This window comes from Diadema antillarum, unplaced genomic scaffold (assembly GCF_040938485.1).
Source record: "Diadema antillarum isolate AM-2024a unplaced genomic scaffold, OU_Dant_1.0 seq00002524_RagTag, whole genome shotgun sequence".
Lineage (NCBI taxonomy): Eukaryota > Metazoa > Echinodermata > Echinoidea > Diadematoida > Diadematidae > Diadema > Diadema antillarum.
In genome coordinates, this window is record NW_027273127.1 from 184 (window position 1) to 24,350 (window position 24,167).

The window sequence follows — 24,167 nt, forward strand, 5'->3', positions numbered from 1 at the left end:
CCCTTCTCTCTAGTGTAAAAAGGAAATATGTCAGAAGGCTCATCCTTTATTTAAGCTAAATTCACTCCTGGTCATTTAAGGAATCAAACATGATTTTGATAGCTGGGGAAGTTTTGAAGTCCTCTTTGTCCCCCCCCCCCCCCCCCTTATTTTCATTCAATTTATGAAGATTGTCCTTTATGCATTTCAGTTGGAAGAAACAGACAACACATCATGCATAGAGCAGGTTTCATAAAATAAAATTGTGAATGTTTGATGAAGGGAAGAAAGTAAGTAAAGGATGAGTAAGGTAGATGGAGGAGATGGAATGGATGATGGAGTGAGAGAGGGAGAATGGAATGGAGAAAAATTCAAGGGGAAAAAAATATTACAAACAAAAAAGTAGATGGAGCCAGAAAAAAAGGATAGAAGGGAAGAGTGGAGAAAGGAGAAGGGGGAAGAAGGGACAACGAAAAGGGGGGGGGGGGGGAGGAAGGGAAGGGAAGACAATGGACAAGAGAGAAGGAGGAGCGGGGAGGGTGAGACAAGGGAGAAAAGATGAAGTACAGGAGGAGGATATAAAATGACAACTCACATGAGCCATGAGCAACAGCAAAGAGATCCTTGTACTTGGGATTCCAGCAGAGGGAAGTGACAGCCAGGCGCTTTGACTTCTCATATGAGAACTTCCAGAGAGGCAGTAGAGTACCCTCCTGGTCTCTGAACTCATCAGACTGGTCCTCCCAATATTTGAAATCTGAATGCAAGAACAGGGCACAAAATCAGTTCAAGTTAATATAAAACCTTGACTAACATACTGTCATCTAGCAGAAAATGTGATTACATTGGTTACGTCGGTTACCTAACATTTACTTTGAATCAACAATTGAGGAAAGGAATCCCCACCCCCCCCCCAAAAAAAAAGGTACATGGACAATCAAATTCATCAAACAGAATACCTCTCATACCACAGCCAATTAGAGGTACTATTAAAAAACAAAAATGATTTATTCCCTTCACTGGATGATGTTTCCTTTCTATATATATGTTGTTTTTTTTAATCTGATGAAGCATTTTGACCCAAACAAAAAATGATGAAAAGAACAATTTTCCCTATTATGGTCAATTGCCTTTGGGTCAGATAAAAATTCATTGATAGAAACAATTTCTTATCTATGATCACAAAGACAAGATCCACAAAAACCATTGCTCAAGGCATGTCTCAGCATTTGAAGCTTGCAAGAATGTTATTTGAGAGTATATGAGACTACAGTTACCTTGAGATACATCATCAAATGTGTTTTGATTGACCATTCTCTCAATGATCTTGGTGGCATGGGCAATGCGGGACATGTCATCTGACTGGGTCTCCAGGGCTGTCAGCTTCTTCTTGCTCTTGTCTTCTTCCTTCTTAGGCTGTGCCTGCTTCTTCTCCTTGGCCTTCTCCTGCAAAACAGATTTTAGACCCCTTTGAAATAGCATGTCCTAGCAATTGTTCACATGATTAAGTTCATTCAATAGCATATACTGTATACGCCATATAGTTCGCGAGTCTAAATTTTCGCGCATCAGGAATTCCCGATGATTTCGCGTGGTTAAATTCGCAATCGTGGAGTCCTGTACTGATTGGAGAAATGTACACACGTACGGAACATTAACATCGGGGATCAGAGTAAATATTTTCGCGTGTCTCTAGTTTCGCGAATAGCACCCGACTCGCGCAATTTGCAAAAATAAAAACCTCGCGAAATATTCGGCATATACAGTATCTTATATCATATGGCTTCATCACTCCCACCCCTGCCAGAAAGAAATGTCAACATGGATGTAGTTTCAGAGGTGTGGCATATTTATACTGAACTTTTCAACACTACCTATGAAAAACACTAGCTATGAAAAGCACACATGTGACAGACTGACAGCTGCTGTGAAGAAGCAATTGCCCAATGTTGTAAGTTGCTTTACACGAATCAGTGTGAAATGTCAAAGTAAGTATAAAATGCTTTACTGACTCTGTAAGAGCAAACATAAACAGCAGAGTAACTTCACAGAGCATACAGAGCATACAGCACGAGGGAGATTACAATTCTAGCTAATCAGACACTTAGAATGAAGATAGATCACTGCACTTACCCTCTTTAAGATTTAGTCATAGCATGATAATAGAAGATGCAATTGACAAATTAGGACATTTACAATGTCACTCAAACAAATATTATGGTGACTTAAAAAACATAACCAAAAAAAAAAAACAGAACCTGTCAGAATCTGACAAAAAGAATGTTAAGCATCTATGTCAGCTAATAATATAGTCAAATAAATTGATTATGCTGGTGAGCATTAGATAATGTACATGTAATTGATATCATTCAACTGGCAAAGAGCAATATTAGCAAGAGGTGACAACAGATAATAGCATCAGATGATAGATGGTAAACAGGAAATGTACTGCATTCAGGATTATCATTTCCTTTGTATAACATTCAATACAGAAGAATTTTAACCTAAACACTCACACAGAGCAGACATTTGACTGTTGGTACACGGCAGTACATCATACTGAAGACATTGTACGGAAGCAAGTAATCTGCTTGTTACACATTTGTACCTGTGTATACCTGATTCTCATAAGAAATGCAAGGGGCTTCTGCATCCTATACAACACACAGACATTCTAAACTTGCACATTATCATTATCTTATTCTGATTTCAAGCTGTTAAAACAAACAATATACAAGTGTATAGGGTATTAAGTAAAATGCAGAACTTTTCATAAAGCCACATGTACAAAAACTTGTTTTGCAGGCACAAAAAGCAAATGACACCAACCTCAGCCTATGACAGGAGCAAGATTCGATGGATGCACCAACCGAGGGCAGCAGATGTCCAAGTTATATGGATTGCATGATGGTTGAGAGAGGGTAAATGAAGCATAGAAGCGAGGCAATAAGATATAATATGCCATGAATCAAGCACTCACAGAGCAGACACAAAGAACATGAAAAAGAAAAGAATGAGCAGGAAGGGAGGATTGAGTATTAATTAATGGCAATGTATGGTATGCAGAGAGCACATATTTCACAAGAAATAAAAATGCATAATCGTATGTGTATGTAGTAACACAAGATGTAGAAAGCATAACTGGGAAACAGCAAAGAACATGGAGTTTACAAAACGTTTAAGCAGAAAAGAAAAAATACCTATTCTAAATAATGTTCTATCAGATTTGCTATTATTTCATCTAAAGCTTTGACAGAATTCCTCTATCATGTAATATATTATCTCTTCAACTTGGATGAAAAAATAAGAAAGAAATCAGTGTGTTTTAATAGCTGCTGTAAGAAACAAGCATGGTCCAAAGTACAATTAGCACATTACACCAGCTTTGGCATGCAGTCTTATCCCCCTATTCTTTCCTACTATTCTTTCCCCCCCCCCAAAAAAAAAAAATAAAAAAAAAAAAAAAAATATATATATATATACCCCCCAATATACAAGCAAACTGCACACATAGAAATAGAAACCCTACACACACAATACATTCATTTAAAGTTAAACAATATGGTACTAAAGACAGGCAAATTTCTAAAATGGCAGCTTCCCAAGGGTGAAATCTGGATATGATTTATGATCTATTTGTTCAGGATAGAGAGGGAATTTAATAATATCTACATAATATCACTGTCTCTTGGCAACACTTCTGTGCATGATTTTATGACATGTTATCCCCATCAAAAAGCATGACAAACAGAGCAAACAACAAAGATCCATACACTGCTACCATAGAAATGAAGACAGAGCAAAAGGCAAGCATTACAGCATGTTACATGTACACAAAAATGCTGTGATTAGATAACAATATGTACCTGTAAAGAGTAGGCAATGGTAATATTATGATTAAACAACAAGCAGGTGTAGAAATGCTGCTCTAAATATACAGAAGTACAAATATAATTTTGCTCTTTCGGTAACTGGGTATGAGCGATATGCCGTATGCATGCACAATGGTTAAATACATGAGAATAAGAAAAAATAAAAACCACTATTGACCCATTTTCACAGCAGCAATCAAATATATTATGAGATTCTCTCTGCGTGAGCTTTTTTCAAGTAATGCCTATTAAATTCAGACAGGTAGTGCTCTTTGGCATTACAGAAAGTTGGGGGGGGGGGGAGCAACTTGAATAGTGGATTCAAGTCTTTTCTTGATAAAAGAGAGGTTTATGAGAGAAAAAAAGTGAAATGAGATTTGATGGGCCTTTGATTTTTCAGTTCACCACTGTCCATCATCAGACCCATGTAAATTCAATGGACACATAGTAAATGGTATAAAGGAAATTTTGGGGAAAAGGATTACTGGTACAGAAATCACTGATACATAGTTTCAGTTCAAAACATTTGAAGAAAAAAAAGGGCCACTAGACTTATCAGACACAAGTCCAACACAAATGAAAATTGTCCTCTCGTCATATTTGAGGACGATCTGAAGTATTTAAGCAAGCATCAATAGCTGTTTGATGTCTTTCATCAAACCTATAAGACTTGCATTAGTGCTTTGCAAGGTCCATGTAAAGACATGACATAGGCTTTTCATGTATTGAAGTAAAAGTTACAATCCAAAGGCATCACTACAAGGTTTTATGTAATCCATGGATGGCCCAGTAACTGCATCGGAGTACATTACCTTTATTGGCATATTATTGCTCTATTGTTAGTGAAAATCACTGAACATACACTATTTATTGTTATGAAAGATTGTTATTAAATATCACTTGCGCCACTATTTATTATCAAAGGCTTGTACAAGCAATGAATGGCTATGAGGGGAAGCATCTCATTTCCTCTCTGAAAGTGATGAGACTACTTGCTGATATTCCATTATCTGAAAGGCAAATCAATCAGATAGCATTTTTCAAAATTGTTACCTGTTTCTCCAGATCGTCCATGTATGCATCATATATCTCCCACTGGTTAGCCGTAGAGGAGAAGTTAGCACGTGGTGGGGGCTCAGTCTGTGTTCCCCTTTCCTGAGTCAGATATTTGTCAATAGAATCCAATGTATAATTGGATGAGTATATACATCTCTGCATGCAAATGTGAATTAGCTTGGAAAGGTTTAAATTTCTGCCCTGGGTTGATACCACAGAACAATTGTGGATTTGAATGCACAGTAACAAAGTCTGTTGCTGAAAGGGTCAATATCGCTCATAGACAGTCATTCCCGTTAAATACTACATTGCTGAAAAAGTCTCACATATGACTTTGTGTGTATATCTTGATGTATGCCTGCTACAAAAGGATAGTGCACCTGGACATGCATGCATGCCAGTTTTTTTTTTTTTTTATGAATAATTTGACTGCAGAATCACACTCAGGGGCAGTGCAGATAGTACAAAAGTACAAAATATGATTATGTGGAGCATTTCATAGCCCAAATTAACATACAAAATACACCATATAGTTCAGTGGGTTTTTATTTTCATGAACGTTGTGAGTCTGAACCTAATCATAAAGTTTACAACTGGCAAAAATATAAACTTTTATTCTGACATGAATGTAACGTGCAGACATACATTTCTTCATCCATTACTGCACTCCATGATCCTGAGTTCATGATTTAGGGGAAGGCCTGATTTGTGAAAAATTAGACTCACTAATTATAAGGTGTATACAGCAGTTTATCTAAGCCAACAATAAATGGTCATCAAATTTATAGCATATCTAATAGTTAACACATGATCAAGGTGCAGAACATACACTGTACATAGCTGTGCCTCATTCTGACTTGTTCAAGCTTTGCACTGATATCTTTAATAACTTTTTGCTTCCATCTTCTAGATGATGTTACAGGCTCACTGATCAGTATGTAAACTTTCATTATTACTACAGTATTCTTTTTTGGCTTTTGAGTCAGTCAACACACATTAACTATCAACAACAAAAAAAAAGAAGGAAAGAAAGAAGAACTAAGGAGAATCTGTTGCCAAGAACAAACTTAAAATACCGCTCTTGAAATGCTGCATCCTGCTCTATGGAAGAGATCTCCTACACTCACACCACTGTACTTACCCTGTAGGGATTGTTGTAGGTCTGTGAAGCACGCTCACTGAAGTTGAATTGGTTGGTGAGTTTCTGATCTGATTTGCCCTCCCCAGGGGCAGGAGTTGCTTCCTCCTCCCTCTTCTCCCCTTCCTTTGGCTACATGACAGGGATTAATAGCAGAACAGATATGTACTCATTAACAGTAACCTTTCCTTACTGCTGAAGGTGAAGAAAATGAGAAAACAAAATGATAATATTAATAAAATAATAATAATAATAATAGTAATAACGAAAATCTTTTTGATAAACAACATAAAAACTTCAATATCCCGACAGAGCAAAATATTGGGTATACTGTAAGTATAGCACATGCCTACAATTTTTGATAGTACTGTAAAAAAAAATATAAAAAAATGACAAAACTTTTCTCTTTACTATCAAAATCAATATCTTTACCACTTACCATTGATTTCTTCTTAACTATAATATATCCATCCAATAGCAAATACAGTGCTACATCAAAAAGGGGTTGATTGTTGCAGAAAGCCTCTCTCATATGCATACTCAAACAGATAAAATGCTTACAGGGTACGCTTCATATAATTCTTTTTTTTTTTCTCACTCAATCTCCTGGCAAAATGAATTCACATTTGGAATGAAGAGACTACAAAATAATGAATTATATATAATCCTTCAAATTTTGTTTGAAGGATTGTGAAATAAATGTGAACAAATTATGCTCATGAATTACCCTTGCCTACTGAACCTTGCAGATATCATTCATTGTTTTAGTCTGGTATCTCAACAAACTTCACTGCAATATTGTACAAAAGAACAAAGATGTAGTTTGATTTACTCTATGGCAAGTAGTAATGGCATGCTATTTGTACAGTAGTGAAAAACAAAAAATAACATTTAACCACCCCCCCCCCCCAAAAAAAAAAAAAATAGATGAATAAATAAATAAATTGATAAATGAATAAAAAAGATAAAAAAATACAGAATGGAACAGGACAGCAATATAAAACTCCAGTACTGATTTTCAAACATGAAGAAAGTGGTGATTCTGAATCCAGACAAAATCTTCAAACATCCACACTCACAGGTGTTTTTAACAAAAGAGTGATTTCTTATTTGCATAACAGCCAGTTTTGATACTTTTTTTCATGTTTTATAACATTGTATGACTACCATCATGGCATTCACAACATGAGAAGGCTTAAAAAATACAACAGAGAGAAAAAAAAATCATAACAGCATTTCAGACATCGGCAGAAAGTCAAGGCAGATACAGAGAAGTACTCTCTTGAGTTTGAAGGGTTTTTTTGCTTTGTTTTTTGTCTAATAAATTCTAAACACGCTAAATCAAGTCAAACATTTTGTCCTCAATTAATTTTATGCACCAATTGAAATGACATGCATAGAGGTGAAAACAGCAAGAGAAATTGAACACCATATACAAGCAAAGAAGCAGATGACAGGCAAAACAAATGTCAGGTAGGTATGGGGACTACAAAACTCCTGTGGAGTTACTCCAGGACCTACTTATGTGGACACATAGCCAGACAGCTGAGTCAATTAGCTGTATTCTGTAAATACACCCCCCCCCCAAAAAAAAAAAAAAAAAAAAAAAACTAAATCAAACTAAATCAAACTAAACCACACTAAAAAACATGATAATTTCTATGCTATGGCTCTAAAATTCTTAATGTGGTCATATCCATCTCCTCTTCACATTCATGAATCAAGCAGTAACAAAACCTTGTTAATATTTTCATGCTGTTACTGCCTTGAAAACAGTGAATAAAGAGTGGTAAGCATGCAGTGACTACTTTTAGTGACTAATTGATGAGAAAGGAATCAAAATGACAACTGTGATGCAACTAAACAGAAGACGCAGGAAAAATGTGCCTTGCTCAAGAAACAAGAAAAACAGGGAATAAGAAAGTAAACAATGAAATCATAAATCATGTTTTTCTCTTTCCTCTAGCATGCAACAAAGCACAGCAAAATTTTCAGAACATCTATGAACAACACAATACTAACAACTAGCCAATCATCTAAAACCTCCACTTTGGAAACTACCTGTCTCAACCTACCTCTGAACCTTCCTCTGGTTTTTCACCCTTTGATAATGACAAAAGAATATTGCATTTTACAATGCTTTGTTATGACCTCTACTGCAAATACCCCACAGCACATGGGACTTCCAATCCTTCCATAGTCAGTTAGTCAACATGCAGCTGTTACTAGTTAATTGCATCATAGCGGACCATTATGCATTATGTATCATCCATCATTATGGTAACCTGGGGGGCAATTCAAGAAACATTCTGTCAGACAAATTTGCTCTCAGCCAATCAGGTGCAAGGATTTCAGTAGCTTACAGTATAACAGTTTGTCAGAAAAAAAAAATATTGGACACAATGCTCCATGAAATGTCTCCCTGGTAAAAAAGCTGAGCATTGATTATTGGAATTCTGTCATTATCTAAATTCTCCATATTCCAACTTTTCAATTCAGAAAGCTATCTTATATTCTTCACTTCACATTTGCAAGTTCCTACCACATAGAAATAGTAAATGGCTGATCACTAGATAAACACAGCTTGACACAACCAGCTTTAGTATCTTAGATGCAGTCAAATATCAACCATGCAAGAAATCAGGCAAACATTGTAAGAAACTTGTGGCAAAAAGTAGTAAAATTTGAGTAAATGCATATTGCTGAGATCAGGTTCTCACTCAAGACAATATCCTTGCGTCAATGTATTTCTTTGCTGATGATAACAAAATGTGCATCTACCAAAATTCATGATCCAATTTGATAATATGAAATTTGCCATAATATTCTGGTATTGCTCTTGAGATTGTTTTCAGAAGTAGCTAGTGATATGATCTCATTTTGTCGAACTTTAGGCCAAATCTCTGAAGAGTTCAGAGAGAGTTCAGAGAGAATATATTTCTGAAGAATATTTCAAACACACTCTTGTGTAAAGCATTGCATATTTCAACAAGTTTGATATCAAGAGCAATCCACTCCACATTGTGCAAGTTGACTATATAATGAAGTAGAACAGAATAAAGAAAAAATACAGAATGGTAACAATTTCATTAAGACTATAGATAAAACGAGAAAGTCATGGAAGTCAAGGGGATCCCCCTTTCTTCAAGTACAAAAGATATAGGTCTCAATGACTACATTGAAAAGCCAACTTGAATGCAACTCCTCCACTGACCTGCTTGCAATCCCGCACTGACTTTCCTCACTTTGAATGAAATTTTAGAAATTCACCCTTTTCTTCCAATCATATGAGATTGTGTGGTTGCAACCAACACAGCACTGTTCAATGGAAACATGAACATTTTTCGAGTTCCATGACTTGCTTAAATTTCATATCCAACTGTCTTGTTACATCGCCTGCAGCTTATCTTTTGACATGGTTACATCTACCACTTCATGTAATGCAGGTCCTCCAAAGGCCACATTTCAGCTCCAGTTGATGATAAAGTGAAACAGTAATCTGAGACATATAGTATTACTTATTAAAGGGGGAAGAATGGCTTGGGGGACTGGGGAAGATGCTTACCTCTTCTGTTTTCTGTTCTCCTTCCTCATCCTTCTTTTCATCACCAGCCTCACTGATGGCCTGCTCACTGATTGCTGAAGAGAAAAGCCAGTGTTGTATATAAACATTAATATTGATGTTTAGAGTACAGAACATTGCAATATGAATGCATAAAGCAACATCACGCATGGACATTAAAAATCATAAAAATGCCACAGTTGCAAACAGCCATGCAAAGCCATATATGGCAGTACCATGTACCATGATGTACTATGAATAACCATGAGCAATGGTAGATTGCGAACATGTTTGCGCCAGCCATGACCTAAACCAATCACAAGCCCACTATCACTGTATGGAAGGGACCAAAACTGGGGCTCATCCACACATTTTGCAAAGGCAGGCCACATGGATACAAAAGGTAGTGCAGCAAGCCTTGGCCACTTGACCTGGAAAGATATTAGACCTGCTTGACACAGGTGAAATACATTTTCTGATTTGTTTCTTTGTTAATTTGTTTCGTTGCTTTTTGATTGTTTGTTTTGCTGGTTCTTTTTTACTATACAGCAATACTCTGCAACATAGCATTGCTTCTCATACCATCAAATATCACACTTTTACAACACAATTTCTTGACCACCACTGCACAGAAAGTGAATTTGAACAGTGATTACAGAAATGTGATGGATTATATGGCCACAATACATTTCCTAATGTTCATTTACGATGTAAACGGTATGCGATGCTTATAAGCGCAATTTCACATTTTGATTTGCTGCATGCACATTTCGGGGCAGTCGATCAGCTACAAGAAGTCTGAGCACAAAAGAGCATTCACATGACTGCCTAAAAAAGTCATGCTCTGGTATAATTGCTAAATATGACTGCCCCTTCTCAATTTGAATCATATATGACCCTTATTGTTCAATGAGGTGTACAATGAAGACTTATATGTGTACTCTCACATTGCAACAAAAAAACAACAAATCAATAGCCATGCAATCACTGATGGAACATGCATTTAAAGCAAAATTTATGAGAAACATGCAGTTGCTGTTGAATCTAGACTGTTCAAGAATACGACATTATTGTCAGGTGATAAAAGTCATCTGAAACTTAAAAGTTTAAAATATGGAGTACATGTATTGTATGCATACACATACATGTACACTAATCCCTTAGCTTCTGTTTAGTACCTGGGTACAAACTGTATTGTTTAATGGTCACAAAATTATTACCAGTAACTGTATAGTTTGAACACTACAAACACATACACGCTGCTACTGAATGTACAGTATGATGAGAAACATTCTGACATGAACTGAAGAATATTTGTATGTGTTGTATATAACATATTTCTTCACAAATGTTACACACACACAAACACACACTCAAAAAAAACAAAAAAAAAAGCAGAATGAAAATGTGTAAGATTTACTTTGCTTAACTTCAGCAATAACATAGATAGGTAATGTCACTTTCATTCAGTATATGATTATGTCTTTAGAAAGACAATGTTCCTTCAAAAGTGGACAGCTTCTCCTATGGAGATTTTCTGCGACAGATACAGCTACTCTCAATGAAAGCTGAGAAACAAACGATATAGCTAAACCAAAATTTGGGCAAAATCGGGATTGCAGTAAGATTGCTGAGACTATTCAGTAGACCTATCAATATGGTACACATCTGTAATTCAAAACTTATACTGCAGCTTTTAAGATGAAACATGATCTATTGTACTTCCAATTGTTTTATATTTGACATGCCATTAACTTTAATGTTTATTTGACTTGTAATTGTTCATGGCTGCTCAGTGTCAGCACTTTATGTTAGGCATCTTACATATGTCAAAGAAATCAATATATTCACTATCCACACTGAAAAATAAAGGGAAAATAACATGTTTTTGTCATTTTGTGTGTACAAGGATATGAAGAATAATGTGCAAGACAACTCAGTCACATGATTATGATGCTGTAAGAGTAATCCATGAGACAGCATGATAAATGGTATATTGACACGTTCCTGATCAATAATGCCCACTTCTTTGCATGATTTTCATTACAGAAAACAGTTGTAACTGTTATCTTCAAAAACAGCCGTCTCAAAGAGGGGGGGGGGGGGGGAATGCCCTTTGTTGCAGCTTAACCTGAACTCAGTGAAAGGGGCGATCTAAAGATGGGATTTGTCACATGAACAAAATTATCTGAAATAAAACTGACAGCACCAATTTGAGCTATGATAAGCCAAAAAAAACAAACAAACAGCAAAAAAAACAAAAACAAAACTAAAATATAATAATAATATTGACAAATATCATGAAATGTCAGATGCTTTAAATATCAGAGTAATCTTGATTAGCTTTTCTTTGGAACCTTGAACTAGTTTCTCGTTACACAATCATGAAGAGGCTTGTATCAAATAACTCATTAGTTATATTTCCTACATCTGCCACTGCCTTGAGAAATTTATAATGTACATCCTATCATACTGCACAGCGACATGACACATTGTTGTTTTGCCATATGGATCTTGTTTGTTTGAGACATGCTACAGTATCTTGCAAAGAAAATGTCTAATCCTCTAAAAGCTTGACAGCTTATGATATTAGAATGCTGGTATTGTGACTTATCCCTGTTGTGAAAATGAGAAAAACAACAAGAAACAAGACGTTGATACTAGAATGTCAATGCTTCTACAATGTTTGGTAACCCCATCATTCCAAACAGATGGGACTGTGGCACCAACAGAAGAGGGTAGGAAAACAGACAATCATTTTACATAATAAAGAAGTTATTTTAAGTGATGAAAATGAGTAACCCATTGTGAGTACAATTTTGAAACATGGAAGACATGAGAGTGGTAATGAGGAAATACTTGTATATTCAACAGATTCCCACAGGACTAGTCTGTGTTCCAGCACTGAAATGGCAATACATCCTCACATTTTGCCACCTTTCACACTACTGGTGTACCATGTACTAAGTTACTTGCTAACAGGATGTAAATAATGACAACTTCTCCTCTTACCAGGGCGTTGCAGGGTCTGACACAAACTTTCGGGTGTCACCATGTTATAATTCAACATATGTGGTACCTCGTCGTAAAACTGATTTAGAAAAAATATTATGTTTGCACAATACTGACAAATAGCACTAGGTACTATTAACAGTGGATGTATACAAGTACTACAACCCACAATGCCATTGATCACTGAAACATGGAGTACAAGTTTTCAAATGGGCATTATTACACATGTATGTACATTAACATTCAGCAGACAGTTGTAATGTTTCTGTATATGTGGACATCTGGTTGATTAAAAAATGATGGAGCAAGCAATGCAGCTCATGTGCACAGGGATTGTGTTGTACAGATATGCCATTATCAGCCTACTCATTCCTTACATCTTTCTTTTCTGTTTTTTATTTTTGTCAGAATCACACTCACTTAACTGTGATCACTGAATTTTAGTGAAGCTTTGTCCAGATTTTACTGATATGATTCTATACATTGGTTCATATCTTACAGTTGCGTTAATGGCTCCTGGTTTGTTCACTTGCTCATGTAATGGAACCATGACATATATGAAGAAAGCAGCCACTACCTTCAATATTGAAGATGAAATGTTGGAGACAATACATGCACGATGCACAAAACTGGGTGGTCCACAAACGTTTCCCATGCCAGCAGGACACGCTGAGTACATTTTTTTTTTTCTCTCTCTCTTTTGTTTTAGAGACAGAAAGTTCTTAATCTGCTAGATAATTTTGTTTTACTTTAAAGCATTTCTATCAAAAATCTGATATATTCTATGACCTGATGCCCTCAAAAAGGAAAATAGAAAGTTGTATTCTCCTCTGAATTCATAGAAAGATTCTCTTTTAATATACTCCGAGTATATTTGCTGCTTTGAATCTCGAGGACATATTCAGTTTTCTTTCGGAAGCCAGTTTTGGATATGTGAAGCAAGCTCCTGTTCAAAATAAAACACACGGGCAGAATAATGCATACTGCATTTCTAACATGTCATGTCCATGCTGTGTAAGACACTTTAAATCTATAGAATGATTTCACTGTATTGTGCTTGCTGCAGACCACCCTGGAAATGCCACATATTAAATGAGTAATACAAGGGGATACTGAGGGATGCTATATGCATAATCACTAGCAAGTATAGTACAAAACATTTGATGTGAATGACGTTGGTGTTCACCTACCGCCACTCCAGCGTTTGAAGAATACACCTACTATTGGAGTGTTAGATTGGAAAGAAAATAGAGGGAATCCAAAAATTTTGAAATTGGTCTTTATGTACTACCTGAAACAATTTTATTGTACATGCAAAACATCATCATAATGCAATGAATTAATTTGGACAAATATTCACCAACTGATAATTTGCTGTCATTTGTTTAGCTTAACTGAGATAGAAATGACAGTCCAAATAATAACAATTGAAAACACATGCATGCATATAAAAATGTAATCTAATGTTTATTCATGGCACTAGTTAAAAGCATTTGAAAAACTTTAAAATGCTAAATTATGCAAACAGGTGATGCAATGAGTACACCGCTCTTTGTGTACGTTATGTGAGTAATAGTTTTTCCTTCCTACAACACAGTCAAAAGTGATTTATCTCTTAGTGACTTAGAATGGATGAAACCAGCTGGACAATTTCCTCAAAAAAACACACAAATATAAATTTTCATTGGCAGAATTTCTAGACAATACGATTTCTGTCACAGGATGCTTGATGCCACATCTGTGATGTGAGTCCTCACTTCAAGTGAGCTAAATAGCTAGACATATGACATATGAATAGACGGACAATTTGATAGCCTAACAAACGATCCTTCTTACCTCCTTGGCACACATGCATGAAAACAATCACACACACTCCAAACAAAAGTGCTGTGTTCTGTGCATTCCATGTGTTTAAAGGTATTATATATAGTTTGATATTGTTATGAGTTACCTTCAGAGGCTCCATGCCTCTGCTGCTGTCGTCTTGCCTCATCAGAGTCCTTGTGAATCATATTACCATCCAGGGAGAAGTGGATAGCCAGCTGGTCCACATGAGAGGTTTGCTTGAAGGTACAGTCCTGAAATATAGGAGTACATTGTACATGGAATGAACTTTGTACCCAATTTTGAAAGGAAAGTTAGAGGTTTGATTTCAATGTGTTTTTTTCTTTCTTTCCACCACAGTTTAGCAATTAATAGATAATCATGCGATAGGTCAATAAGTTTTGAAATCGTAGTTTGGATGTTGGCTGCATATGCAGCAAAAAAAAAAAAATAATAATAATAAATAGATAAATAAATAAATTAATTAATTAATCAATTAATAAATCCTTCTTTTCAGTGACATAATCAAGTGTCTGTGCTGCCAGGATAAATCAATGTTAATCACAATATAACCTTTTATTAGTAGCTCTACAAGATTATACAAACATATAAAGCTGACCAGAAACACAACTTATTTTCACACATGTTGCTATAGTATCTGTGCACTTCATGACATAAAGTTATTTAGGGACCGTTTTGATGAGTATCTAAGGTAAGCAGCCCTTGAGAAATCTTCCTACAATGTAGATGATGAGCTGGAACTGTAAAACAGGCCTTTTGTATGTGGTTTGACACAGTATGTAAGCGCCTGTAATGCAGAACTGCTATTGATTACTGTGACATGTACATGTATGCGATTGCATGTACCGAAGAAATGTCATTTGTATGAGAAACATAACAATACAAAAAAAGAAAAATAATATATATACATGTTTTTTAAGTATGCTAAGATTTTCTTTTTCTATTCATGTCAAAGAAATGTTGCATCATGATCAGCCCCCTGGGTCATCTATGTTGCATTTTCATCAAATGTGCCTTTGGATAGCTGTACTACTTCGAATTTGGCAGTATCAATTTGTAACTCTGAAATTTACCCATTTGGGTCTGTTGTATATTATCACTCAATGTTGTAAAAAAAAAAACAACAACAGAGCTGATTCAGCTTATACTTATCTCCTTACCTTGAAACTGTATCTGACAATGTTCTGTGGTGCATGTGGGTTGTTGGCAGTGAGGATTCTGGTGAATTCCTCCTTCAATTCCTGCAAAGGAAAAATCGAAGGAAAGGTTATCATTTACAACAAGTATCTAATGCCATTTGCAATGATACATACACATCTGCAATTTTCTAAGTACACCTCTTTTGCAAATTCAAAGAGACACACACAGTAGTTTTGAATCATTTAAGATCTTAACTGCATCTGGTACAAAAAAAAAAAAAAACACATACAAAAGGATAGATTTACATCACTAGGAAATTTAATGTAGTGTAGTTTCAAGAGATTCCCTCATTAGGCAGAATTTTCTATGAAAATTAGTTGGAAAAATAGATGCTTCCAGAAAAAGATGAATCAGATGAAATTTATCCAGAAAAAAAAAAAGACTCGCTGTAAACCATTTTGAAAAATATAGTTGCATAATGTATGAGTGCCTATTAAATCAGCTTTGACTCTGATTTTGAAGCAAACTATATTTTTATCAAGATTGGAGATTTAGAAGTTTGAGAGGGTCTGTGCTTACCTGCTCAGATAACTCTAACTGGTCATCTGGCTTGATGAGAGTCTTTGCCTGCATGGAAGTAAGAAAAAAACCTTAATACATGATCGCATATGAAACACTACACACATCACGGCCATGCATACAGTTCACTGAACTTAAAACATGTTTGTGTTGTGCTGGTGGAGTTGGGCTGATCTCTGAAAACTCTATGTAATGCTGGATCAAAATGAAATGACAAAATATCCAAGATAGCCTGATGATAAAAAAGTTTAAGCTGAAAAAACACCACCAAATGTGGGCCACCCTGCAATAAATTCAAAACTGAACTTTGTGAAGAACTACATTTCACTATTTTCAGACAGGTGACACAGGAAGCATTTTCAACTCATGTTCAGTGTATAATCACTTGCATTATATCAAATACGGCTTCAACTGATTTTCTGTGCAAGGATACATGCAGAGACTCCAACTCTCCTCCCGCCGAAAACCCATTTTTGCAAAATCTCCCGTTCTCCCGTTTGAGATTTAATTTCTCCTGCCCTGGCTCTTTGTCTCCCGTTGGGAAGAATTTCTTACATATTTCTATCGTATGTTGAAAAAAATAAGTCTTAGATAGCACCAGAGAGCATCTGGAACCCTGGGAATTTCGCGCTTCGCACACATCAACTTTGAGTCTCCCGTTTGCTAGGGGTTTCAGGCGGGAGAATCTCCAGATCAGAAGGTACTTTGGGTTGGAGTCTCTGTACATGTGCTGGGATTAGTAATAATTTTGGTGAGTAAATTTGCTAATTATGAAACAACAGGAGCAGCTGCTCTTATTGGCTAGTTTAAGAAAACAAAGATGAAAAAAAGAAGAAAACAAAGATGAAAAAAAGAAGAAAACAAATCTGAGATTGCATTTTCAACTGTCATTTCTACCAGTGCAAAAATCTTGTATCATGCTAACTATGAACCAAAAGTTGACTAGCTTTGAATTCTGCACTGAGGACTGCTGTTGATCCTATGTTAGAAAAACAAAGTAAATCTTATATTTCTGTCAACAAGTTACATAAACTTGCAATTACTGCTTTTATTAAATATGTATTAGTTCATGTCACGTACATTATTTCATAAAATAACAACTACTTCATTAGACGCCATCTTGGGTATGTAAATTAGGGTCAAATGTCATAAATGTTTCATCCTGTATCTTGGTGAATACATATCCTGTCTTTCCCATATTTTGCACACGTAAAGACCATGTTACAAGGATCATTTCACATAATAACCACTTTTTGCTCAGATGCCATCTTGTCTGTGCAAAGTGGGGTCAAAGGTCATATGTACTTCTTTCTTCATCTTCGTTATGACGTGTTATCTCTATGGGAGGGAATTTTTCTAGATGTGAAAATTGACATGATTGTCTTTATCGAGCACTAGCTCACTTATGCTTTGTTGAATTTCTCCCAGATTTTAACATGTTGTAGCCGAGACTTTGGGCTATCGCTAATGTAACCTCAATACTTTCATATGACGTCGACATCACGTCATAAAACTTGGTTGAAGTTAAAGCTTATCTTCGATGTACTGAGATATTTCTTTCTTTCTGCAACTTTCTTTGCAATAACTCAGGAAAAACAGCCCTTATCACCCCCATTATTTGCACATGCTTAGTTCATGTCACGTACATTATTTCATAAAATAACAACTACTTGATCGGACACCATCTTCGGTATGTAAATTAGGGTCAAAGGTCATAAATGGTTCATCCTGTATCTTGGTATATACATGACCTATCTTTCCCATATTTTGCACACGCAAAGACCCATGTTACAAGGATCATGTCATAAAAATAACCACTTTTTGCTCAGACGCCATCTTGAGTGTGCAAAGTGGGGTCAAAGGTCAAATATACTTCATTCTGTATCTTCGTTAGTGTATACGGAATTCTGTACCAAAGATGGCAGGTCTGACTCCCTTTTCTAAATGAGAATCCAAACATCACACGGCCAATGTCCCCTCAACACCGATGAAACCTGTATGGTTATGCTTATTTGGATCAGGACTCATATCATTGATTTCCGAACAGATCGGATCACCTAATTTGTCAGTGTTGACAAATTCCAAGTCTAGATAAATAAGTATCACATAACTAGTCACGCAGGGCTAAAAGGAATCAGAAAACAACAGAGAAAACAATAATACCTGCATCCACTCTTCACCTCCATGTTCACCAGCCTCGGTAGCATCATCATCATCCTGCCATAGAAAAGTTAAAAAAAAAAAAAATGCATCAGAAAAGCCTGCTTGATAAGGGGTTGATTTTGAGTACAATTCAACCGGAGAGTCATATGGAAATGTCAGTATTACATCATCTAATATATACATGGGAATGTGAAAGCTTTCACTGTTTTAAATCAACATTTGAAACTTTAAAGAAAGCTTCTTCAAAATAGTATAACAATTCAATAGGTATATACTGTATAGGAAGAAGAAGGCAGAGAGATTTTCTTTCAGCAGAAGTAGCAGATTATTCACATACAGTCAAAAGTATATCATGTCTACTGCAAGCTATTTTGAATGGTGTATGGAACAATCCCTGGAGGATGATTAGGGAGGACACAAACTTCACTGAGAAAACTGACATTGAGATTCATCTCTTTCTGCTACTGTATTAATTATAAGATGTACTATGCTGGATTTAAAGTGCAGTTTTGTTGTAAAAGAAGATCAAGATGTGTTGTCCAGCTACATAAAGAAAAGACAAGGGGTAGGAAATAGCAGATGGTAGTTGGTAACACAGACTTCTACTTGTGAAAATAAGTGTGGAAACATACAAGTTTCAAGTAGTTGATAAGAAAGTAGAAAAGAGAAAAGAATAGAACTCTATAGAGTAAAAAGTCTTTCAGAATAAAGAATTTATGCCATAGTGAGTCCAAATGCTGCTGATAAAGTTTGTAAAAACAGAGAAAAGGACCGGATAGTCTGATTTACATATTGAATGAAAATGTACTGCAGTATGTGTGTGTGTGGAGAGGGGGGGGGGGGGGATCATAATGAATCCCAAGGATTAGATATAATTTGCTTGTACTATAATTTGATAAACATGTTACTATACACTGTACCTTCTTTCCTTTGGCGGGAGCTCTGGCCTTGTTGACTTTGAGGGTGCTAGGTCCTCCTGCCTGGCTGCCGCCTTGGACAGAGCCCTTGAAGTGTCCAAGAAAAAAGCAAGAGTAACACACAAATCCTATAAATGTATGCACACACTGTGCTCATCCTAACTTTTTGCCTGATGATTGTGGTTATAAACCAGAAGAATCTGACTTACAATCATAGATTTTCTCTAGCTATAATCTGTCTGCAAGTGCAAGTCTTTCTTTCTGGTTTCCAGAGTCTACACATACATTTTTGCTCTAGACTCAAGCTAGTCTTAGCCCCTTTCGTCAGGTTTATTATGATGGCAAGTCTTAACAAGTTCATAAACTGGTAATATTTTCTCCAACAAACATAGTCATTCATATGTTCATATCACTTCTACTGCTAAGTTCAGTTCAATTCCATTAAAAATTCAGTAATAGTTTGCAAAGACAACACTTTTCACTGAAATTCTTGACACAGACATTTTGAAGACTAGCCACTGTAATGTCCTATGAAGAGACAAGCTGAAGCTTTCAGACTGAGAAGATGAGTGTTAAAGGCACATGGTCCCGGTGGTTTAGTCAAATGCGTATGTGGGCGCACGGCGCAAGTTTCCTATAGAGACCTACGCTATCGACTCCTCTATAGCACTTACGCTGTGACCCATTTCCCCCCGAGTCCAAAGAAGTCCGATCCACTGTAGCCAGTGGTCCTATCACAGTTCGGCTCATGATTCGGCTGAGGGGGATGAGAGCTTTAGCAAACTTCTTTTGTGATGTCATAATAAGAAGCCCATATGCACGAACCCTGGCATTACTACAGACTGCGTGATGCGCTGAGAAGACAACGAAGGCAACGTTACCTAGCAACACTTACACGCTTTACTCTTGATGACAGCTCAACTTCGCCAATCTTCATATCAATGCTAACGGTGATCGGCAGTATCATCAACAGCGCCCTCTACACTACCGGGACTATGCGTCTTTAACTGTAACAGTTCTATAGAGGCCAAGTAAAGAGGGGAAAAAAGAGTTTCTTGTTCTTGCATGCATTTGATTTAGGCTGCCACCTCATTTATTTTTACTATACACTGAAAATATGAAAATATCAAAAAGTTGTGTTTCAGGTCCATTAGCATCTTTTTTGAGTTGCTGCATTGACATTTTTTTTTTTTTTTTTTTTTTTTTTTTTTTTTTTTTTACATTACCAGGCACACTATTTTTTGGCCCTTGAAGAAAACACGAAATTCATCTACATGAACTGGTCCTCATGACCCATTTCTATGTCATGAGAATCTCCACCTGTAATAGTTTTCTTACTGCTAGGCAAGAATGGTCTTCCCACAAACCAGCTGTACTGTGGGTCTGGGTGCTGCGCTCTGTTGAGAAAGCATCAGCACAACCATTAAGAATGGAAAAGCTGTCTTAGACCCTTAAATCATGCATATGAGCATGGCTTGGTATCAATCTTTAGGTTAGAATGTACTCATGTCCACTACAGCACTGGCTTGCACATGCATGAAGTGGCTTGAAATGATCTACCAACACTGCTGGAATTCAAATAGAGACTACTGCACAGCCCAGCGGATAGGTCACTCGTCATACCCCCTGCATCATTGTTGACCAGTGACATATTCTTGCTTATCTAGAGCATTTCTTGTTTATCGTTGCATATCTATGGTACAATTTAGTATCATTTTCTTCTTCAGAAGTATGTAGATTCTATAGAATCTAATACATTTACATTAAGCGAGTGTATTTGTCACTGAATTATCTTTGGTTTTAAAAACGCACAGTTCAATACTATTCTGCGCATATCGAACACATTGTGCCTTGCACTACGGCTAAAATACCTAGTATGGTAGGTAAACCACATCTCGCCACCATGCCCCATATCGCCATAGCGGATATAAATTTGCTGTTTGTACGCAAAGCAAAGACAAAAGTGTGCGGTAAGATAGGCGCAGTACGCAGAGAACATGCATTGGTTTGATTTGCCATTAAGAAACAAGGTGGAAACAGGCATAAAATTGCTCAAATTTGTGATTTTCTGAAGTTTTCAATGTGGCATTTAGCCAGTTTTCTTAAATTTTCATCTATTCTATGCCATGGAATGCGTCAATACAATTAGACGACACTATCTCCATAGGTGGAATCCAAAATGAATGTGCGAGATCGGGATCTGAACCTGCCGTATTTTCAATCTTCGTGAGGCGAAAATCAGGTAAATTTGATTGTTTTCTCACATCAAAATCCCGGTAAAAGTTTAGGGGTGGCGATATCTGGCATACCAAAAATGAGCGAGAAAAAACTGACACCGCGCGCGATTTGTGGCGATATTCTTGTAAGGTGACCTCGAATTTTAATTTTGAGGACAGCATCGGAATCTGTAGAGTTTTCTCCATGATGTGAGTACATTTCTAGCCAATTTCCAGTAAACAGTTGTAATATTACAATCACTGGTTGAACGTTAGGGTGGCTACATGTGGCATACCCAACCATAATTAAATTTCTGGCAATTTTATTAGGGTGTTTAAGGCTTAACACCTGAATAAAATTGCCAGAAATATCAGATAGATCTACACATAATACAGATTGGTCTAATTATGCCTATAACGTTAGACAGATAGAGACATGCAGCATGCTAATTGCAGACATTGTCATTGGACTATTGGAGGCAAAGATCAACGCCAGTATGACAACGGGACATACAGTGTAAGAATCAAGGGGGAAATTTCAGAATACCGGCTAAATTAGCATATTGGTGCGTATAAGAGCCGCCGAAGGCAAGGCCTTCGGCCCCGCCTCCGGCGGCTCTCCCTTAGAGATGAATTTCAGCTCGAAGGGCTGAAATTTGTCTTTCCCGTCGTCTGGGGCCTCCAAACACAATTTTTATGAAAATTGAGTGATTTCAGAGGAAAACTGCTCTAAATCAAGATAACTCGAGTAAATCGAGCCGATTTTGATGGAACTACTTTAAACTTGATGACGTCATCACAGCTGACATCCTCCTTCCTTCATCTCTTTTCGACACAAGTCATTCACGATCAATCACACTACACTAGTTTGGCAAGGCAGCGCGTGTACACGTATTGTCATGATCGACACAATTACATTTGTACGCGCTCATCTGCTATACATACTCTACACTGTACTAGTAAACATGCGCGTTTTGTAGACTCAATACGCGCTACCACTGCCACAAGTACACACAAGCTGTTGTGTGTGGATGATGCGTAGTGCATGCATAGAGTCAACATGGTGGGCTGTCAAGCGCACCCACACAGTGCGTAAGCTCTACTGTAAGCTAGCACCAGCAATTAGATACAGCAGTGATTGCTTTGTACTATGAGTATTGTAGTCTCACCTAAATTTCTCTAGTTTTTTTGTTGTCTACACGGCTACGGACTATCATCAACTCCTAAAAACGTGTGTATACGTCGTAAATTCGGGTAAATTTTAACGGCTAGTCTAGACTAGCATCATCAGGATCTAGAACTACATTATTATCGCTATCGGGGGACACCCCCGAAATCCCCGTAATTTAAACCCCCGTATGAATACCACACTTCTCACCGCACAGAGCAAAGACAACACACGTAAACAAAATATGCAATCGTCGACAGCCGAATCACGGACCTTATCGCAAATCGGATTGATATTTTAATGGTTGCTATCGGCAAGCGTAATTTACGCTCTTTTCAGAGCGATTTGCGCTCTCCGTGATTGGCTGCTGGTAGGCCTAGCAGTTGTTATTTTTGTAAATACCCGAATCAAGATTAATTAAGAAAAACATTATCCAGGGAAATTTCATTAAAGCATTGATTCGATATGTTGTGATGAGAATCAGAGCAGAAGATTTATCCAAAATTAGTTTGCCAAAAGGGCATGCGGCGGTGTGTACAGCGCTGATGAGAGGCCCCCCATCATCATTATCATGATTATACTAGGCCCTATGAAGGGTACGACGAGTAGGGCCTACCGTGGTTGCTATCTAGCTCTAACGCATACGGCTACACGGTATCTCAGACTCAGCTAGCTCAGCACGGTCGCGGTCCTGCAAACTGGCCGACGCGACGCCACTGGCACTAGCAGTAGTACTGTACGCAGTACTACACTACCCAATGCAATGCTACCAGCACCAGGGGCAGTAGTAACCAAGGACATAGATCTAGTTCATCCTTAGATTTTCAGAATCTATGAATTGTAATATTTGAGGAGTGATGGCTTAACTACATTTTTAAACCTTACCCCTTTGATCTTTGATGCTTTCGCTGGCATTCCTTTTGAAATTGACAATTCTACTCGCTTGCCAATATTCACGGTCGACGAACACACAGTCGGTTCCGCTGCTTGTTGTTAAGGAAACTACGCATGCGCATCTATGTGTTTCGATTAGTCTGAAAATTCAGACTAAATCGTGCATTGGCGAACGAGTCTGTCCATTGGTACAAATTGTAGTGCAAACTGTAATAGCAAGGAGGTACTATAGCCTTGATAGGCAAGCTCGCCTATGGTACCTCCGGAGTCCTTGGTAATACTTGGTAGTGTTCCTCCAAAAGACCCCAAGCGCAGAGGGTGGACTCAGTTAGGGGAAAATAACCTAAGACAGCAATTAATTTGGGAGTTACACTCTGAGGAAGACTGTTCCATTTCCTCGTGGTTAACAACAAATAATAATAATAACAACAACAACAACAAAATAACGGTTTGAGGGAAGAAAAAGTTCGCATATACTGTGTTACTATTCGTAGACCTACCTCAAATTGGTTAGATCTGGCCTTTTAACATACTTTATAAGATAAAGAAAAATGAGGGATTTTAATATCGCTGGTCTTAGGGCCGGCGGAACCGGGGGGAGGGGGCCTCCCCACGTCTTTTTTTTT

General features: G+C 37.1%; 1 protein-coding gene across 1 annotated transcript; it reads right to left on the bottom strand.

Annotated features, from left to right (window-relative positions):
- Positions 1–574: 574 nt before the first annotated feature.
- LOC139714913 (dynein intermediate chain 2, ciliary-like) lies at positions 575–23,625 on the bottom strand (the record flags this gene model as incomplete). The annotated part of the gene is made up of 12 exons (XM_071626559.1): positions 23,533–23,625; positions 19,267–19,350; positions 18,347–18,400; positions 16,184–16,231; positions 15,625–15,705; positions 14,571–14,697; positions 13,810–13,839; positions 9,611–9,684; positions 6,049–6,177; positions 4,905–5,006; positions 1,257–1,425; positions 575–736 (listed from the first exon to the last, which is right to left on the bottom strand). Coding segments are annotated over exons 1-12 (1,090 nt in total), but the record flags the coding sequence as incomplete, so codon positions are not given.
- Positions 23,626–24,167: the final 542 nt, after the last annotated feature.